This window comes from Apodemus sylvaticus, chromosome 15 (assembly GCF_947179515.1).
Source record: "Apodemus sylvaticus chromosome 15, mApoSyl1.1, whole genome shotgun sequence".
Taxonomy (NCBI): Eukaryota; Metazoa; Chordata; class Mammalia; order Rodentia; family Muridae; genus Apodemus; species Apodemus sylvaticus.
In genome coordinates this window covers 81,156,234-81,173,211 of record NC_067486.1, presented here as the reverse complement: position 1 = coordinate 81,173,211, position 16,978 = coordinate 81,156,234, and the positions used below count along the sequence as shown (strand labels likewise).

The window sequence follows — 16,978 nt, the reverse complement described above, 5'->3', positions numbered from 1 at the left end:
CCCTATGACAAAGACACAAAGCAAATGCAAAAACACTAAGATAGAAAAAAAACCTTCAAAAATAAAGGATTCAAACAAACAAAACCTTAATGCTTAGTTTGACAACTGAAAAAGAGTTTTTCCCCTAAACACATCTTTAGTTATATAATGGAACCCAATGTAAAATCAGATTCATGTTAGAAGTTCACATAAAGCCTCTAATCATGTTGTTTGAAAAGTACTTATGATATTTTTTGAGTTCCTACAAGAAAGATATTTTAGGTGATGCTTATGACTATTCTGGTCAAATATAGAAAACTGAATAACGCTGCTTTATAAACATGGAAAAACCAGTTGTGGTGGTTTGAATAAAATGGCTAGTGTGAGCTCATATAGGTGAATACTTATTCATCAGGGAGTGGCACTATTTGAGAAGGATTAAAAGGATGAGGAGGTATGGCCTTGTAGTACACAAAGCCTTGTTTCAGGAAGTATATCACTAGGCGTGGGCTTTGGGCTTCAAAAGTCTGTGCCAGATCAGGTTCTCTCTCTTTTCTCACTGATATCTCTGGATCTGGATGTAAAGCTCTCAGCTCTTGAGCCATGACTCCCTATGCACCACATGCTCCACACTACAATGATAATAAACTAACCCTATGAAACTATTGAATGCCCCTTTTTTATGATTTGCTTTGGTTATGGTGTTTCTTCATAGCAAAAGAACAGTGACTAAGACAAGGGGTTTTCTTTTTTTATGACTGGGCAAGTTAAGTGTTTTATTTCTTTTTTTTTAATTTTTTAAATTTTATTTGATATATTTTTTATTTACATTTCAAATGATTTCTCCTTTTCTGGTCCCCCACTCCCCAAAATCACATAAGCCCCCTTCCCTCCCTCTGTTCTCCCACCCATCCCTTCCCACTTCCCTGTTCTGGTTTTGTCTTATACTGCTACACTGAGTCTTTCCAGAACAAGGGGCCACTCCTCCATTCTTCTTGTACCTCATTTGATGTGTGGATTATGTTTTGGGTATTCCAGTTTTCCAGGCTAATATCCACTTATTAGTGAGTGCATACCATGATTGATCTTTTGAGACTGGGTTACCTCACTTAGTATGATGTTCTCCAGCTCCATCCATTTGCCTAAGAATTTCATGAATTCATTGTTTCTAATGGCTGAATAGTACTCCATTGTATATATATATACCACATTTCTTGCATCCATTCTTCTGTTGAGGGATACCTGGGTTCTTTCCAGCTTTTGGCTATTATAAATAGGGCTGCTGTGAACATAGTGGAGCATATATCCTTATTACATGCTGGGGAATCTCTGGGTATATGCCCAGGAGTGGTATAGCAGGATCTTTCGGAAGTGACATGCCGAGTTTTCTGAGGAACCGCCAGACTGATTTCCAGAGTGGTTGTACCAATTTGCAACCCCACCAGCAGTGGAGGAATGTTCCTCTTTCTCCACATCCTCGCCAACACCTGCTGTCTCCTTAGTTTTTAATCTTAGCCATTCTGACTGGTGTAAGGTGAAATCTTAGGGTTGTTTTGATTTGCATTTCCCTGATGACTAGTGAAGTTGAGCATTTTTTAAGATGTTTCTCCTCCATCCGAAATTCTTCAGGTGAAAATTCTTTGTTTAACTCTGTACCCCATAAAGTGACCTACCTAGCCCTGGCCTTCATTTAAGGGCTAGTTTTTACCCTGGGAATTTCCAGACAAGTTCTGTGTTGTGGTTCAAATACAAAGAAAAAGTCAGATGTATGTAAACTAAACCAGCTGGGAGAAGATGTCCAAAGATGTCTTATATTCCAGAAAAGTGACTCTGACAGAACTTAATTTCATTTTTGAATGTGGACAAAGCACATCTTGCTTTTCCCTCTCTACAAATGGGAATAATCTATTGCAAAATCTTTTATAAATCTCTTACTGAAGATATTTAAAATGCCCTCTGAACATGATGGAGTTGCTTAGTCTTCAACAGCATTTATGAGAAGTGTGCACAAAATATTTCCTGTCTTTTTCTTTTCTTTTCTTTTCTTTTCTTTCTTTCTTTTTTTTTTTTTTTTGGTGTGTGTGCCTGCATATGTGCATGCATGCCTGCCTGCAAGACTGCGTGCATGTGCGTGCGTGCGTGTGTGTGTGTGTGTGTGTGTGTGTGTGTGTGTGTGTGTCTATGTGTGTCTGTGTCTGTGTGTGTCTGTGTCTGTGTGTGTCTGTGTCTGTGTGTGTCTGTGTCTGTGTCTGTGTGTGTATGTCTGTGTGTGTCTGTGTGTCTGTTTGTCTGTGTGCCTGTGTGTTTAAATGAGTGAGTCAGATGAAGAGTCATTCTACTGGAGCAAGTTGATTGGCACAGGTGTCGTTATATATGGTTTCCATGTGTAAGCATAGGGTAAGTACAGCCCTTAAAGCTTCACAGATTTAAACTATTATAGTAAACCATGTGTTCTGGCCACTTAACAGCTGCAGAATAAAGACACCTTGGAACAACCCCTAGGTATTTGCAGATGATATGATAGTATACTTAAGCAACCCAAAAAACTCAACCAGAGAACTTCTACCACAGATAAACAACTTCAGCAAAGTGGCTGGATGTAAAATCAACTCAAGAAAACCAGTAGCCTTCCTATACTCAAAGGATAAACAGGCTGAGAAAGAAATTAGGAAAATGACAACCTTCACAATATACACAAACAATATAAAGTATCTTGATGTGACTCTAACCAAATAAGTGAAAGATCTCTATGACAAGAACTTAAAGTCTTTGAAGAAAGAAATCAAGAAGATCTCAGAAGATGGAAAGATCTCCCATGTTCATGGATTGGCAGGATTAATATAGAAAAAAAATGGCCATCTTGCCAAAAGCAATATACAGATTCAATGCAATGCCCACCAAAATCCCAACTCAGTTCTTCATAGAGTTAGAAAGAGCAATTCTCAAATTTATCTGGAATAACAAAATAACTCAGGATAGATAAAACTATTCTCAACAGTAAAAGTACTTCTGGGGAATCAGTATTCCGGACCTCAAGCAGTACTACAGAGTAATAGTGTTTAAAAACTGCATGGTATTGGTACAGTAAGAAGCAGGTAGATCAATGGAATAGAACTGAAGACCCAGAAATGAACTCACACACCTATGATTACTTGATCTTTGACAAAGGAGCTAAAACCATCCCATTGAAAGAAGACAGCATTTTCAACAAATGGTGCTGGTTCAACTGGTGGTTAGCATACAGAAGAATGCAAATTGATGCATTCTTATCTCCTTGTAGAAAGCTCAAGTTCAAGTGGATCAAGGACCTCCACATAAAACCAGACACATTGAAACTAATAGAAAAGAAACTGGGGAAGAGCCTTGAGCACTTGGACACAGGGGAAATTTTCATGAACAGAATACCAATAGCTTATGCTCTAAGATCAAGAACTGACAAATGGGACCTAATAAAATTACGAAGTGTCTGTAAGGCAAAGGACACTGTCAATAGGACAAAATGGTAACCAACAAATTGGGAAAAGATATTTGCCAACCCTACATCCAACAGAGGGATAATATCCAATATATACAAAGAACTCAAGAAGTTAGACTCCAAAGAACCCAATAACCCTATTAAAAATGGGGCCCAGAGCTACACAAAGAATTTTCACCTGAGGAATATCTAATGGCTGAGAAACACCTAAAGAAATCTTCAACATTCTTAGTCAGGGAAATGTAAATCAAAACAGCCCTGAGATTTCACCTCACACCAGTCAGAATGGCTAAGATCAAAAACTCAGAAGATGGCAGGTGCTTGTGAGGATGTAGAGAAAGAGGGATATTCTGCAACTGTTAAGGGCCAGAGCACATGGTTTACTATAATAGTATAATTCTGTAAAAGTATAGCTTTAAGGGCTGTACTTACTCTATGCTTAAACATGAAAACCACATATATAACTACACCTGTGCCTACCAACTTACTCCAGTAGAATGACTCTTCATCAGCACTCCTCCACTGCTGGTGAGATTACAAGCTGGTACAACCACTCTGGAAATCATTCTGGCAGTTCCTCAGAAAACTGGACATGATACTTACCAGAGGACCCCATTATACCATTCCTGAGTATATACCCAGAGGATTCCCCAGCATGTAATAAGGACACATGCTCCACTATGTTCATAGCAGCCCTATTTATAATAGCCAGAAGCTGGAAAGAACCTAGATATCCCTCAACAGAGGAATGGATACAGAAAATGTGGTATATTTACACAATGGAATACTACCTAGATTTTAAAAACAATGAATTCATGAAATTCTTAGGCAATGGGTGGAACTGAAAAATATCATCCTAAGTGAGGTAACCCAATCACAAAAGAACACAGATGGTATGCACTCACTGATAATTGGATATTAGCCCAGAAGCTAAGAATACCCAAGACTCAATTCACATATCAAATGATGCCCAAGAAGAAGGAAGGAAAGGCCCCTAGTCCTAGAAAGGCTCAATGCAACAGTATAGGGGAATCACAGGAAAAGGAAGCAGGGGGTGGGTTGATTGGGGAACAGGGGGAAGGGAGAGGGCTTATGGGACTTTCAGGGATGGGCAAACCAGGAAAGGGGAAATCATTTGAAATGTAAATAAAGAATATATCTAATAAAAAAAAAGCAAAAAAAGAAAAGGCTGCTTGTGACTTGAAAACATTTAACCTACCATTTCCAAAGGAGTCTCCTTCAAAATCAAAGGCCTGAAGATGGATATTCATTGTTTTCATTTGAAGCTGAGCTGACAGCTGGATACTCTGCTCACTGACACACTTGAAGGAATGCCCAACTACTGTCTCAAACATCATCATAGTATTCTTCTTTCCCTGGTAAGTCTTCTCTGAAGACAAAGTAAAATATAATGTGTGAGAAACCTGACAATATCAATTGAATTCCAGGTGCCACTACCCTTCCCATGTATAGCCAGTTACCTTCCTTCAGATGGAGTCCTGCTATGAAAAACATACTCTAGGTTTGCAGACTACTTCTGTGGCTCTGTTTGGAATCTATGTGTGCTGTTTCACACAGATTCCCATGTGATAGCAATGAACTGAGTGTTTTTCCCCTGGATTTGTTTCACATGATTGGAGTTAGAACTGTCAATTCCTGAGGCTATAAAGAGTTCCCTAAAGATGTTAGAAGAGAAGTAAGAGTGTTCTGACACTTAGAGTGATGATAACGAATCAGAACAAAGAGACAAGTCCACAAATAATGCATTAGCATGCCATAAGACTGGGTTGGTAGAGAAGGAGGAAGAACTCATCAGGAAGAAAGTTGCATCCATCCTTGGAAGCGTATCCCATTCTTTCTGTTTGCTGTCCAGGAAAGGAGCCTACTAATTATGTCAGGTACACACTTTTCAAAAAAGTGATCTTTAAGACAGATAAGGTTAAACAAATTACAAACTTCATTTACTCCAAGTCAACACTTGCCAAGCACTCTTTTAATAACACTTTGACTTGATGAATGACAAAGTCTAATGAGTAAGAAGGCCAAAGTGTCTTGTCGCATTTCCAATCACAGTAAGAAATAGTCTTATGAAAATTAACAAGTTGCCCTGAGATGATGTACTAAATTATCTATTTATACTACTGTATCACGTGATATATATCTATAGTTTTATTTATCTATTATCTCCCTACCCACATATAATTCTATTGCATCCCCATTAACATTAAGTCTTATATCTGTACTGTAATGATAATGAATTACTGTTACTAATGCTAGCACACACATCTATCCTATTGCTGCCATCCCCATTAACATTAAGTCTTATATCTGTACTGTAATGATAATGAATTACTGTTACTAATGCTAGCAATAATATCACAATTACATGAAAACCAGTTACTGTGTCTACTATTCTTGCTGCTAATATTGCTGAGCCCTTAATCATATGAACATAGAAGTGGTTTCCCTATAAGCCTCTAAGTTAACCTCTAGTCTGATATTCCTTTCCCACCTTTCATAAGAATTGACTACACTACTACTGGCTAAAATCTTGTTCATCCATTAAGATAACATTAAACAATTTCTATTTGCACACAAAACACTTATTCTCTAGTCTACATGAGGCAAGTGTAAGTTAACATATGAAAATTAGTTTTCAGTTGTTTTCTTTTACTTACATTTAGTTGTCATCACTAACAAAATCCCCTTGAATAATATCAATAATATCAACAAAATACAGCGCATGCACACACACATATATATATACATATATATTGATCATTTTATTTATTTGCATTTCAAATATTAGCCCCCATCCTAGTTTCCCCTCTGAAAACCCCCTATATCATCCCCTTCTTCCCTGCTTCTATAAGGGAGCTCACCCCACACACACACACACACTCATGCCCACATCACCTCTCTAGCATCCCCCTATGCTGGGGCATCGACAATATAGCACACATTTTAAACAGACTTTGTCCCCACAGTTTTATTTCTTAGCAAATATCATTACTGAGAGATCATTAATTAATAATGTTTAAACCAATTTAATAATGCTTTTAAAAAAAACAGACCGTTCCAAAGGTAGTGAGTGGCATAGTGGATGATCTCAATACACATGTGATATCTATAGCTAGACTTTCTAGGGTAGTATCTGAGGACTTCCATAAACTCATTAGATTTTGTTGGGAACATTATCTCTCTAAACATAAACATTTATAAGATTTTTTAAATGTTTCTCTGTGGGTAATTTTCCATAAGGTAAACAAAGTGAATATTCATAAGTGCAAATCTGTTATACCACTCACTTAACCCAAATCTGCCCATGGTATACTAACATGATTTAGAATAAAATCTCAAGTCTTTAGCAGACCTTCCCATAGGCTCTACATGCTCTAGACCACATGTACTATGTGTTCACTTTCTAGGCATTTCAAACAGCACTATTGTTCCTTGACTGCTGTGGTAGCTTAAATGAGAAAGTCCCTAATAGGCTCTGATATTTTAATATTGGTCTTCAGACGGTGGCACTGGTTGGGAAGTGGTCTTGTTGGAGGAGTAAGTCACTGCCTCAGCTTACAGATCAAGATGTAACTCCTCAGTTTCCTGCCCCATGTCTGAGTCACCTTGCCTTCTTGCTGCCATACTTCTCTGCCATGATGCTAATGAACTTTTTATTTCTTTGGAACCATAAACCAAATATGCCCTTCCTTCTATAAGTTACCTTAGCCATAAATCTTTACTGCACCAATGTAAAAGTAGTAAATATAGCTACTTTAATAAACTCACTCATTAAAACCCACGCATATTTTGTTACTGCTATCAGGGAAACTTGCCTCAAATAAGATGTCCCTAAATAGAGATACTGTGCTCAAACATCCCATCTTCAAAATAGTCTTTCTCCTCTGGAGGCTTCCCAAAGTACATACTAAATAGCTCTCCATTCTTCGACATTCTAGTTTGTGTTTACCCAAAGAACTGATTACCACTTAAGATTATAATTTAATGTGGCTATATATGGTAGTCTTTCTTTCTGAAATGCAAGCTCTACTATACAGAATCTTACCAGCATGTATAATTATGGCTAATATAGACAGAGCTTGGTACCTAGCTATATTACAATTTTGTAGAATAATGTACAATTAAAAGTACAGAATAAAATTCACTCCAATAACAAATCAGTTTAAAAGGACCTAAACTTGGTATTAAACTACATAAACTTGGAATTAAACTATAATTAGGTATTGTTAATATAATCTAGATCATCATCATCCATGATAAGATAAACTGAAGTATGCACAGATTTTGAACTCCCCAAAGTTTTAGTTCCGTGTTGTTGTTGACTTTAAAAAAAAATCAAAAACCATCAGAGTCAATGATAAGAATATAAGCTGACCAGACAACAGTGATATGAGAGCTGTTCTCTTACTAACCTGTATTTGAGATAGTCAAATAGGCTCCAACTTCACTAATATAATATAAATTTTCTTCCTGTAAAACAGCAATATGTTAACCTTTAGGTAATCTCAAGTTTTAGACTTATAATCATGGCTACTAAATACTTGATATGTGAGCTAGAGTATGTTTGTGCTAGTCATAATTATATTTTAAAAAATCAACAAAAGTAAACTTATTGTACAATAAATAAAAAATAAGTAATGAACGACTCCTAGACCCATATTTCTCTATTTCTTACTTGTTGCTAGACTCTAAAACTAAAATTTCCCCAGGAGAATTTCAGTTCTACCAAGTTTCCAAAATGCAATTACATCTAGAAGATGGTGTAGAATGATTAGTAAAGGTGGATGATATTAACTTAAAGTACCCATTCTAATGATTGTATTGGGTGGAGTTTGATGGGCTCATCAAGCCTTAGATAAAAATAGCATTGCAAAATTGTATGTGCCCTTTTCTGTGTAGAAGGTCAACTGATAGAGAGAAGAATAGATCTGTGTTTTCAAATTGGTTACATGTGTCACCAGTAGGGATTCTAAGAAGACTCCATTCTTCCTAGAGCCCACATTGTACCCCCACTTTTTTACATTTCTTTTTATTAGATATATTCTTTATTTACATTTCTAATGATTTCCCCTTTCCTGCCCCCCAAAAGTCCCATAAGCCATCTCCCCTCCCCCTGTTCCCCAATCAACCCTCTCCCACTTCCCTCTCCTGGCATTCCCCTACACTGCTGCATCGAGCCTTTCAAGCACCAGGTGCCTCTCCTCCCTTTGATGTCCAACAAGACCATCCTCTGCTGCCTATGCCTCTGGAGCTATGAGTAACACCATGTGTACTACCTGGTTGATGTTTTTGTCCCCGAGATCTCTGGGAGTACTGGGTGGCTCATATCGTTGCTCCTCCTATCCTGCAAACCCCTTCAGCTCCTTGTGTCCTTTCTCTAGCTCCCCCATTGGGGACCCTGCACTCCATTAAATGACTGACTGAGTGTCCTCCTCTGCATTTGTCATGCACTAGCAGAGCCTCCCAAGTGATAACTATATCCTGCTCCAGTCAGCAAATACTTGAGGGTATAGATAATAATGTCTGGGATTTGTACCTGTATATGGGATGGATCACTAGGTGGAGTAGTCTCTGGGTGGTCTTTCCCTCAGATTCTGCTCCATATTTTGTCTCTCTATTTACTTCTGTGGGCATTTTGTTCCCCCTTCTAAGAAGGAACAGAGTATCCATACTTTGTTCTTCCTTCATCTTGGGCATCATCTGATATGTGAATTGTGTCTTGGGTATACCAAGCTTGAAGATGATATGATAGTATACTTACATGACCACAAAATGCCACCAGAGAACTCCTACAGCAGATAACTTCAGCAAAGTGGCTGGATATAAAATTAACTCAAACAAATAAGTAGCCTTCCTATACTCAAAGGATAAACAGGCTGAGAAAGAAATTAGGGAAATGACACCCCTCACAATAGTCACAAACAATATAGAGTATCTTGATGTGACTCTAACCAAACAAGTGAAAGATCTCTATGACAAGAATTTCAAGTCTCTGAAGAAAGAAATCAAAGAAGATCTCAGAAGATGGAAAGATCTCCCATGCTCATGGATTGGCAGGATTAATATAGTAAAAATGGCCATCTTGCCAAAAGCAATTTACAGATTCAATGCAATCCCCATCAAAATCTCAACTCAATTCTTCATAGAATTAGAAAGAGAAATTCTCAAATTCATCTGGAATAACAAAAACCCAGGATAGCTAAAACTATTCTCAACAGTAAAAGAACTTCTAGGGGAATCAGTATACAAGACCTCAAGCAGACTACAGAGTAATAATGTTAAAAAACTATGATATTGATACAGTGTGAGGCAAGTAGATCAATGGAATAGAATTGAAGATCCAGAAATGAACCCACACGCCTATGGTTATTTGATCTTTAACAAAGGAGCTAAAACCATTCAGTGGAAAAAAGATGGCCTTTTGAACAAGTGGTGATGATTTAACTGGTGGCTAGCATGCAGAAGAATCCAAATCAATCCATTCTTATCTCCTTGTACAAAGTTCAAGTTCAAGTGGATCAAGGACCTCCACACAAAGCCAGACACACTGAAACTAATAGAAAAGAAACTGGGGAAGCACTTGAGCACATGAGCACAGGGGAAATTTTCCTGAACAGAACACCAATAGCTTATGCCCTAAGATCAAGAATTGGCAGATGGGATCTCATAAAATTACAAAGTTTCTGTAAGGCAAAGGACACTGTATACTTAAGTGACCACAATTAAACAAACAATACCTGTCAATAGGACAAAATGGCAACCAACAAATTGGGAAAAGATCTTTACCAACCCTATATCTGACAGAGGACTAATATCCAATATATACAAAGAACTCAAGAAGTTAGACTCCAAAGAGCCAAATAACCCTATTTAAAAAATGGGGTACAGAGCTGAACAAAGAATTCTCACCTGAGGAATATCTAATGGCCGAAAAACACCTAAAGAAATCTTCAACATTCTTAGTCATCAGGGAAATGTAAATCAAAACAACTCTGAAATTTCCCCTCACACCAGTCAGAATGGCTAAGGTCAAAATCGCAGGAGACAACAGGTGCTAGCAAGGATGTGGAGAAAGAGGAACACTCCACTGCTGGTGGCATTCCAAGCTGGTACAACCACTCTGGAAATCAGTCTGGCAGTTCCTCAGAAAACTGGACACACTACTACTGGAGGACCCTGTTATACCACTCCTCGGCATATACCCAGAGGATTCTCCAGCATGTAAAGAGAACATATGCTCCACTATGTTCATAGTAGCCCCTCTTTATAATAGCCAGAAGCTTGAAAGAATCTAGAGGTCCCTCAACAGAGGAATGGATACAGAAAATATGGTATATTTACACAATGGAATACTACTCAGCTATTAAAAAAGTGAATTCATGAAATTCTTAGGCAAATGGGTGGAACTGGAAAATATCCTAAGTGAGGTAACCCAATCACAAAAGAACACACATGGTATGCACTCACTGATAAGTGGATATTACTCCCACTTTTTTGTCTATGAGTTTTCATTTGGAAATCAAAAGAAATTGCACGATAGCCCTGCAATCCATTGAAAGGCCCATACCTAAACACAGTAAAAGCAATGTACAGCAAACCAGTAGCCAACATCAAACTAAATGGAGAGAAACGTGAAGCAATCCCACTAAAATCAGGTAGTAGTCAAGGCTGCCCACTCTCTCCCTATCTATTCAATATAGTACTTGAAGTTCTAGCTAGAGCTCTTAGACAACAAAAGGAGGTCAAAGGGATACAAATTGGAAAGGAAGAAGTCAAAATATTACTATTCCCAGATGATATGATAGTACACTTAAGTGAACACAAAAATGCCACCAGACAACTCTTACAGCTAATAAACTTCAGCAAAGTGGCTAATTATAAAATTAATTCAAAGAAATCAGTAGCCTTCCTCTACTCAAAGGATAAAAAGGATGAAAAAGAAATTAGGGAAAAAACACCTTTCACAATAGTCACAAACAATGTAAAATATCTTGGTGTGACTCTAACCAAACAAGTGAAAGATCTGTATGGCAAGAACTTCAAGTCCCTGAAGAAAGTAACTGAGGAAGACCTCAGAAGGTGGAAAGATCTCCCATGCTCATGGATTGGCAGGATTAATATAAAAATGAAATGGCCATCTTACTAAAAGCAATCTACAGATTTAATGCAATCCCCATCAAAATTCCAAATCAATTCTCCACAGAGTTTGATAGATCAATTTGCAAATTCATTTGGAAGAACAAAAAAAGCAAGAATAGCAAAATTTTTTCTCAACTTCTGGGAGAATCACCATCCCTGATCTCAAGCTATACTATAGAGCAATAGTTATTAAAATGGCATGGTATTGGTACAGATCCAGTCAAGTCAATCAATGGAATAGAGTTGAAGACCAATAAATGAACCCACACACCTATGGTCACTTGATCTTTGGCAAAGAAGCTAACATCATTCAGTGGGAAAAAGACAGAAGTTTCAACAAATGGTGCTGGTTCAACTAGCAGTCTGTATGTAGAAGAATGCATCAATCCATTCTTATCTCCTTGTACTAAACTCAAGTCCAAGAGGATCAAAGATCCCCACATAAAGTCAGATACACTGAATCTAAAAACAAAAAACAAAAAAGCAAGGGGGAAGAGCCTCGAATACTTGGGCACAGGGAGAATCTTCCTGAACCAATGGCTCATGCTTTAAAAGCAACAATCAGCAAATGGGACCTCATAAAATCAAACCGCTTCTATAAATCAAGGGACACTATCAACAGTACAAAACAGCAACCCACAGATTGGGAAAAGATATTTACCAACCCTATATATGATAGAGGGCTAATATCCAAAATATACAAAGAACTCAAAAAGCCAGACTCCAGAGTACCAAATAACCCTATTAAAAACTGGAGTACAGAGCTAAATAGAGAATTCTAAAACAAGGAATCTTGAATGGCTGAAAAACACTTAAAGAAATGTTTAACATCCTTAGTCATCAAGGAAATGTGAATCAAAACAAACTTGAGATTCCACCTCACACCAGTAAGAATGGCTAAGATCAAACACTGGTAACAGAATATGTTGTCAAGGATGTGGGGAAAGAGGAATATTCCTCCACTGTTGGTGGGATTTCAAGGTGGTACAAAAACTCTGGAAATCAAACTGGTTGTTCCTCAGAAAATTTGACATAATATTGTCTGAGGACCCAGACATACTATTCCTGGGCATATACCCAAAGAATGATCCAATATATAGCAAGGACACATGCTCCACTATGTTTATTGCAGCCTTATTTAAAATAGCAAGAAGCTAGAAAGCACCCAGATGTCTCTCAACAGAAGAATGAATACAGAAAATGTGATACATTTGCATAATGGAGTATTATGCAGCCTCCTTTGTATTTTTTGTCATTTTTTTATTTTTCTATATTTTTTGTTTACATTCCAAAAGCTTTCCTATTTCCCAGTCCCCCCCCCCAATGTCCCATAAGTTCTCCTCTCTCCATCCATTCTCCTATCTTCCTCCCTCCCTTTTCTCTGTCCTGGTACTCCCCTACAATGCTGGATCAAGCCTTTCCAGGATTAGGGCCCTCTTCTTCATGGGAATCATTTGATATGATAATTGTATCTTCAGTATTCAGAGCTTCAGGGCTAATTAATATCCACTTATCAATGATTGCATTCCGTGTGTATTCTTTTGTGATTGCGTTACCTCACTTTTTCCAGTTCCAATCATTTGCCTAAAAAATTCATGAATTCATTGTTTTTAATTGCTGAATAGTAAAGGAGCTGAAAACATCCAGTGGAAAAAAAGATAGCCTTTTCAACAAATGGTGCTGGTTCAACTGGAGGTCAGCATGCAGAAGAATGCGAATTGATCCAGTCTTATCTCCTTGTACTAAACTCAACTCCAAGTGGATCAAGGACCTCCATGTAAAACCAGACACACTGAAACTAATAGAAAAGAAACTGAGGAAAACCCTTGAGGACATGGGCACAGGGGAAAAGTTCCTGAACAGAACACCAATAGCTTATGCTATAAGATCAGGAATTGACAAATGGGATCTCATAAAATTACAAAGTTTCTGTAAGGCAAAGGACACTGTCAAAAGGACAAATTGGCAACCAACAAATTGGGAAAAGATCTTCACCAACCCTACATCTGATAGAGGGCTAATATCCAATATATACAAAGAACTCAAGAAGTTAGACCCCAGGGAACCAAATAACCCTATTGAAAAATGGGGTGTAGATCTAAACAAAGAATTTTCACCTAAAGAAATTCAGATGGCTGAGAAGTACCTTAAGAAATGCTCAACATCATTAGTCATTAGGGAAATGCAAATCAAAGCAACCCTGAGATTTTTACCTCACACCAGTCAGAATGGCTAAAGTTAAAAACTCAGAAGACAGCAGGTGTTGATGAGCATGTGGAGAAAGAGGAACACTCCTTCACTGCTGGTGGGATTGTAAGATCATACAACCACTATGGAAATCAGTCTGGCGGTTCCTAATAAAACTGGGCATATCACTTCAGAGGACCCTACTATACCTCTCCTGGGCATATACTCAGAGGATTCCCCAGCATGCAATAAGGACATATGCTCCACTATGTTTGTAGCAGCCTTATTTATAATAGCCAGAAGCTGGAAAGAACCCAGATATCCCTCAATGGAGGAATGGATACAGAAAATGTGGTATATATACACAATGGAGTACTACTCCTTTCTATTTTTCAGTTAGCAATTTACATTATTATCATCAGAAATGTGTAAAGCCCATGATAGTGTAATCAAAATCAGTATATAAAATCAAATTGCATTTTAAAGTTTTACATGTAATTATGAGAGAAATTTAACAACAATAATTATGATCATATTTTAGCTTACATTCCTATTATACAGAGATGAAATGATGATTCATTGCATAGTATAACCTACTTTAGTAAGACCACTTGTAATATACAGTAGTTCTAGATCCTGCAATTCACTGACTAGCCTTTTATGATGCCTTCTTAGTTTGTACCAGGCACTGTAGCAGATGTTTCCATGTATTGTCGTAACTCATCCTCACAACTATGAGAAACGAAATGAAGATTGAGTATTACTCATGGTCCCAGCTTAATGGTGAAAGGGTAAGATGTGGCCATCCAATGCTAACCTCAAACTAGAATTAACCTGTTTTAACACCCACTCCATGTAAGGCATTGCTCAAGGTCTTGGCAGAAGAACAGGGCTGAGCTGGAGGGAAAGAATCTTGACCAGGGCAGGAGGGTGCAATGCAGTTCCTTGGTCAGCTGGTGAATCAAGGGCAAAGAATGCGCACACATACAGGAAGAGCTTCAGAGAACTGGTTCAATTTAATAGGAAGAGGATATTTATGCCCCTGGGGAGGTGGGCAGGGTCTCTGGGGCAAGGCTGATGTTGCTGTATACTGTTGGCCAGGACAGGGATGTTGGAGGGTGGAGGACCTTATAAGGACAAACAAGGAGTGAAGTCTGATAAATGTCAGGGTAATAAATTCTTACTAGGGTAGACAATAGGACAACTGACTTTCTGGCACCAGGTTAGGAGAGGGGAGGGAGCCAATGCTTACTGTCCTCTTCTGAAGTATCCAAGGTTAACGTTCTCCTACACTCTTCCTCCATTGATTCAGAGACATTACAGTCCTACACTTAACTTCATCAGTCTTAGAGGCAAGTAGAACAGCATACAATTTGCTTTAGGGAAAAAAATATCTATAGCCCAAGATCTGTCTGAGTTGCTTTCATATTCTATCTATTCAGGTTTTTCTTTACCTAGGACTTATTTCATCATAAAAGAGACCTTTACTTTTGCATCCATAGTTCAGTTTACAAGATCCCTTTCCCAGCTAGATATGGTGGAATCCTACCACTTTAATCCCAGAACTTCAGAAGCAGAGGCAAGTAGGTCTCTGTGAGTTCAAGGACAGCCTGGTCTACACAGAAAGTTTCAGGCCAAACAGTAAGACCCTATCACAACCTCTGCCAAGAGAAAGACCCAACTCCATACAGAAGACAAAAAGAGAAACTATTGATTAGTTTTAAGTATGGTAATATGCTGCATGTTGTGTTTAGAAACTACTTGAGTATGGAGTTAGCTTAATTTTTTTTCTCTTTCTATCAGTTTTCTTTTTTTCTTTTTTTTATTGAGTATCTTCTTCATTTACATTGCCAATGGTAAAACCTTTCCCAATTTCCCCCTTCCCAAGAGCCCCCCTCCCCATTTCCCTTTGTTGGGACCTCTATTGAGCCTTTACGTGACCAAAGACCACTCCTCCCACTGATGTCCAACAAGGCATTCTTCTGCTACATTTTTTGACTGGAACCATGTGTACCCCTTGGTTGATGGTTCAGTCCCTGGGAGTCTTGAGGTGTCTGGGTGTATGAAGTCATTGTTCTTCATATGGGGCGATAAACCCCTTCAGTTCCTCCAGATCACCCTCCAGATCCTCTGTTGGGGACCCCAAGCCCAGTCCAATAGTTGGTTGGAGTTAGCTTAATTTAAGGAGCAGTAGAATAATGGTTACAATACTACTTCAAATATTTCTAGAAGCTTCCCTACCATTGGTATCTAAATGACATGTAGGTGTTTGGCATTTCTAGAAGGATGTTACAGTTCCACAAGTACAATATTTTCACTTTGTGCTTCGTTTAGCTTTCACCATCATCCTCTATGACACAATAAATATCATCAGGCAGTTTTAGAACTGACTAATCAGAAAGTTCAGAGCAGTTATGCATTTCTCTCTGATTCACATAGTTATAAGTAGGGCAAAAACAGACCGTACTTTTTAAAAGTATTCCCTAGCTTACCCTCAAGAACTTCACAGTACGACCTTCCCTTTTTCTACAGATACCACATACTTAAATCATAGAACATGGAGAAATCAAGCTGATACTTACCTGTAAGTTTCATCCCTATTAACTATCTTTTACAGTACCAGAAGATTTTGTGACTGCAACTGAAGGAGAAAATTAATCATTAATCTCACCTAACTTTGAACACAGACAGCTAAAATTACAGTCAGCCTGGCAAAAACTACAGGTGTATTAGTAGCAGAAAAGTTGTGGAAGTGACCGATCACTTTCTGGTTGGATTTAAGGCCCTGTCCACAAGATAAAACCTGTACCTAGCATGGTTATTTTGGGTAAGATATATCATGTGGCTAGCTATATCATAGACCAGAGTGGATAATTTACTACTATCATTCCTCTAAATGGACATTAAACTGACTTCTAATAACTTATTGCAGACCTATAGACAGTACATTTCTCATCAGAGAAGATTCTCTTACAGTAAATTATTACTACAGAGGCCCACAAATTGTCAATATTCAGAAAATAAGACATTGCATAAGATATCTGTGTTTCATCCTTCCTCACAAAGCCCATACATCGTTATTGAAGAGGGAGTGGAAAGATTTTAAGTGCAGAGTCAGTGGATGCCTACAAATTAAACAAGTGGTTTTTGAACACCTCAGGTCACTTGTGCATGTAT

At 38.1% G+C, this 16,978-nt stretch overlaps 1 protein-coding gene across 1 annotated transcript in view; it reads right to left on the bottom strand.

Moving 5' to 3' along the window:
* Positions 1 to 16,978, bottom strand: part of Lamp3 (lysosomal associated membrane protein 3) — a 60,121-nt gene that overhangs the window by 28,913 nt on the left and 14,230 nt on the right. The window contains exons 4-5 of the mRNA XM_052158450.1: positions 7,888 to 7,945; positions 4,674 to 4,844 (exon numbers count right to left, since the gene is read on the bottom strand). Coding sequence (XP_052014410.1) covers positions 4,674 to 4,844; positions 7,888 to 7,945 — 229 coding nt within the window. The remainder of the gene's footprint in view (positions 1 to 4,673; positions 4,845 to 7,887; positions 7,946 to 16,978) is intronic.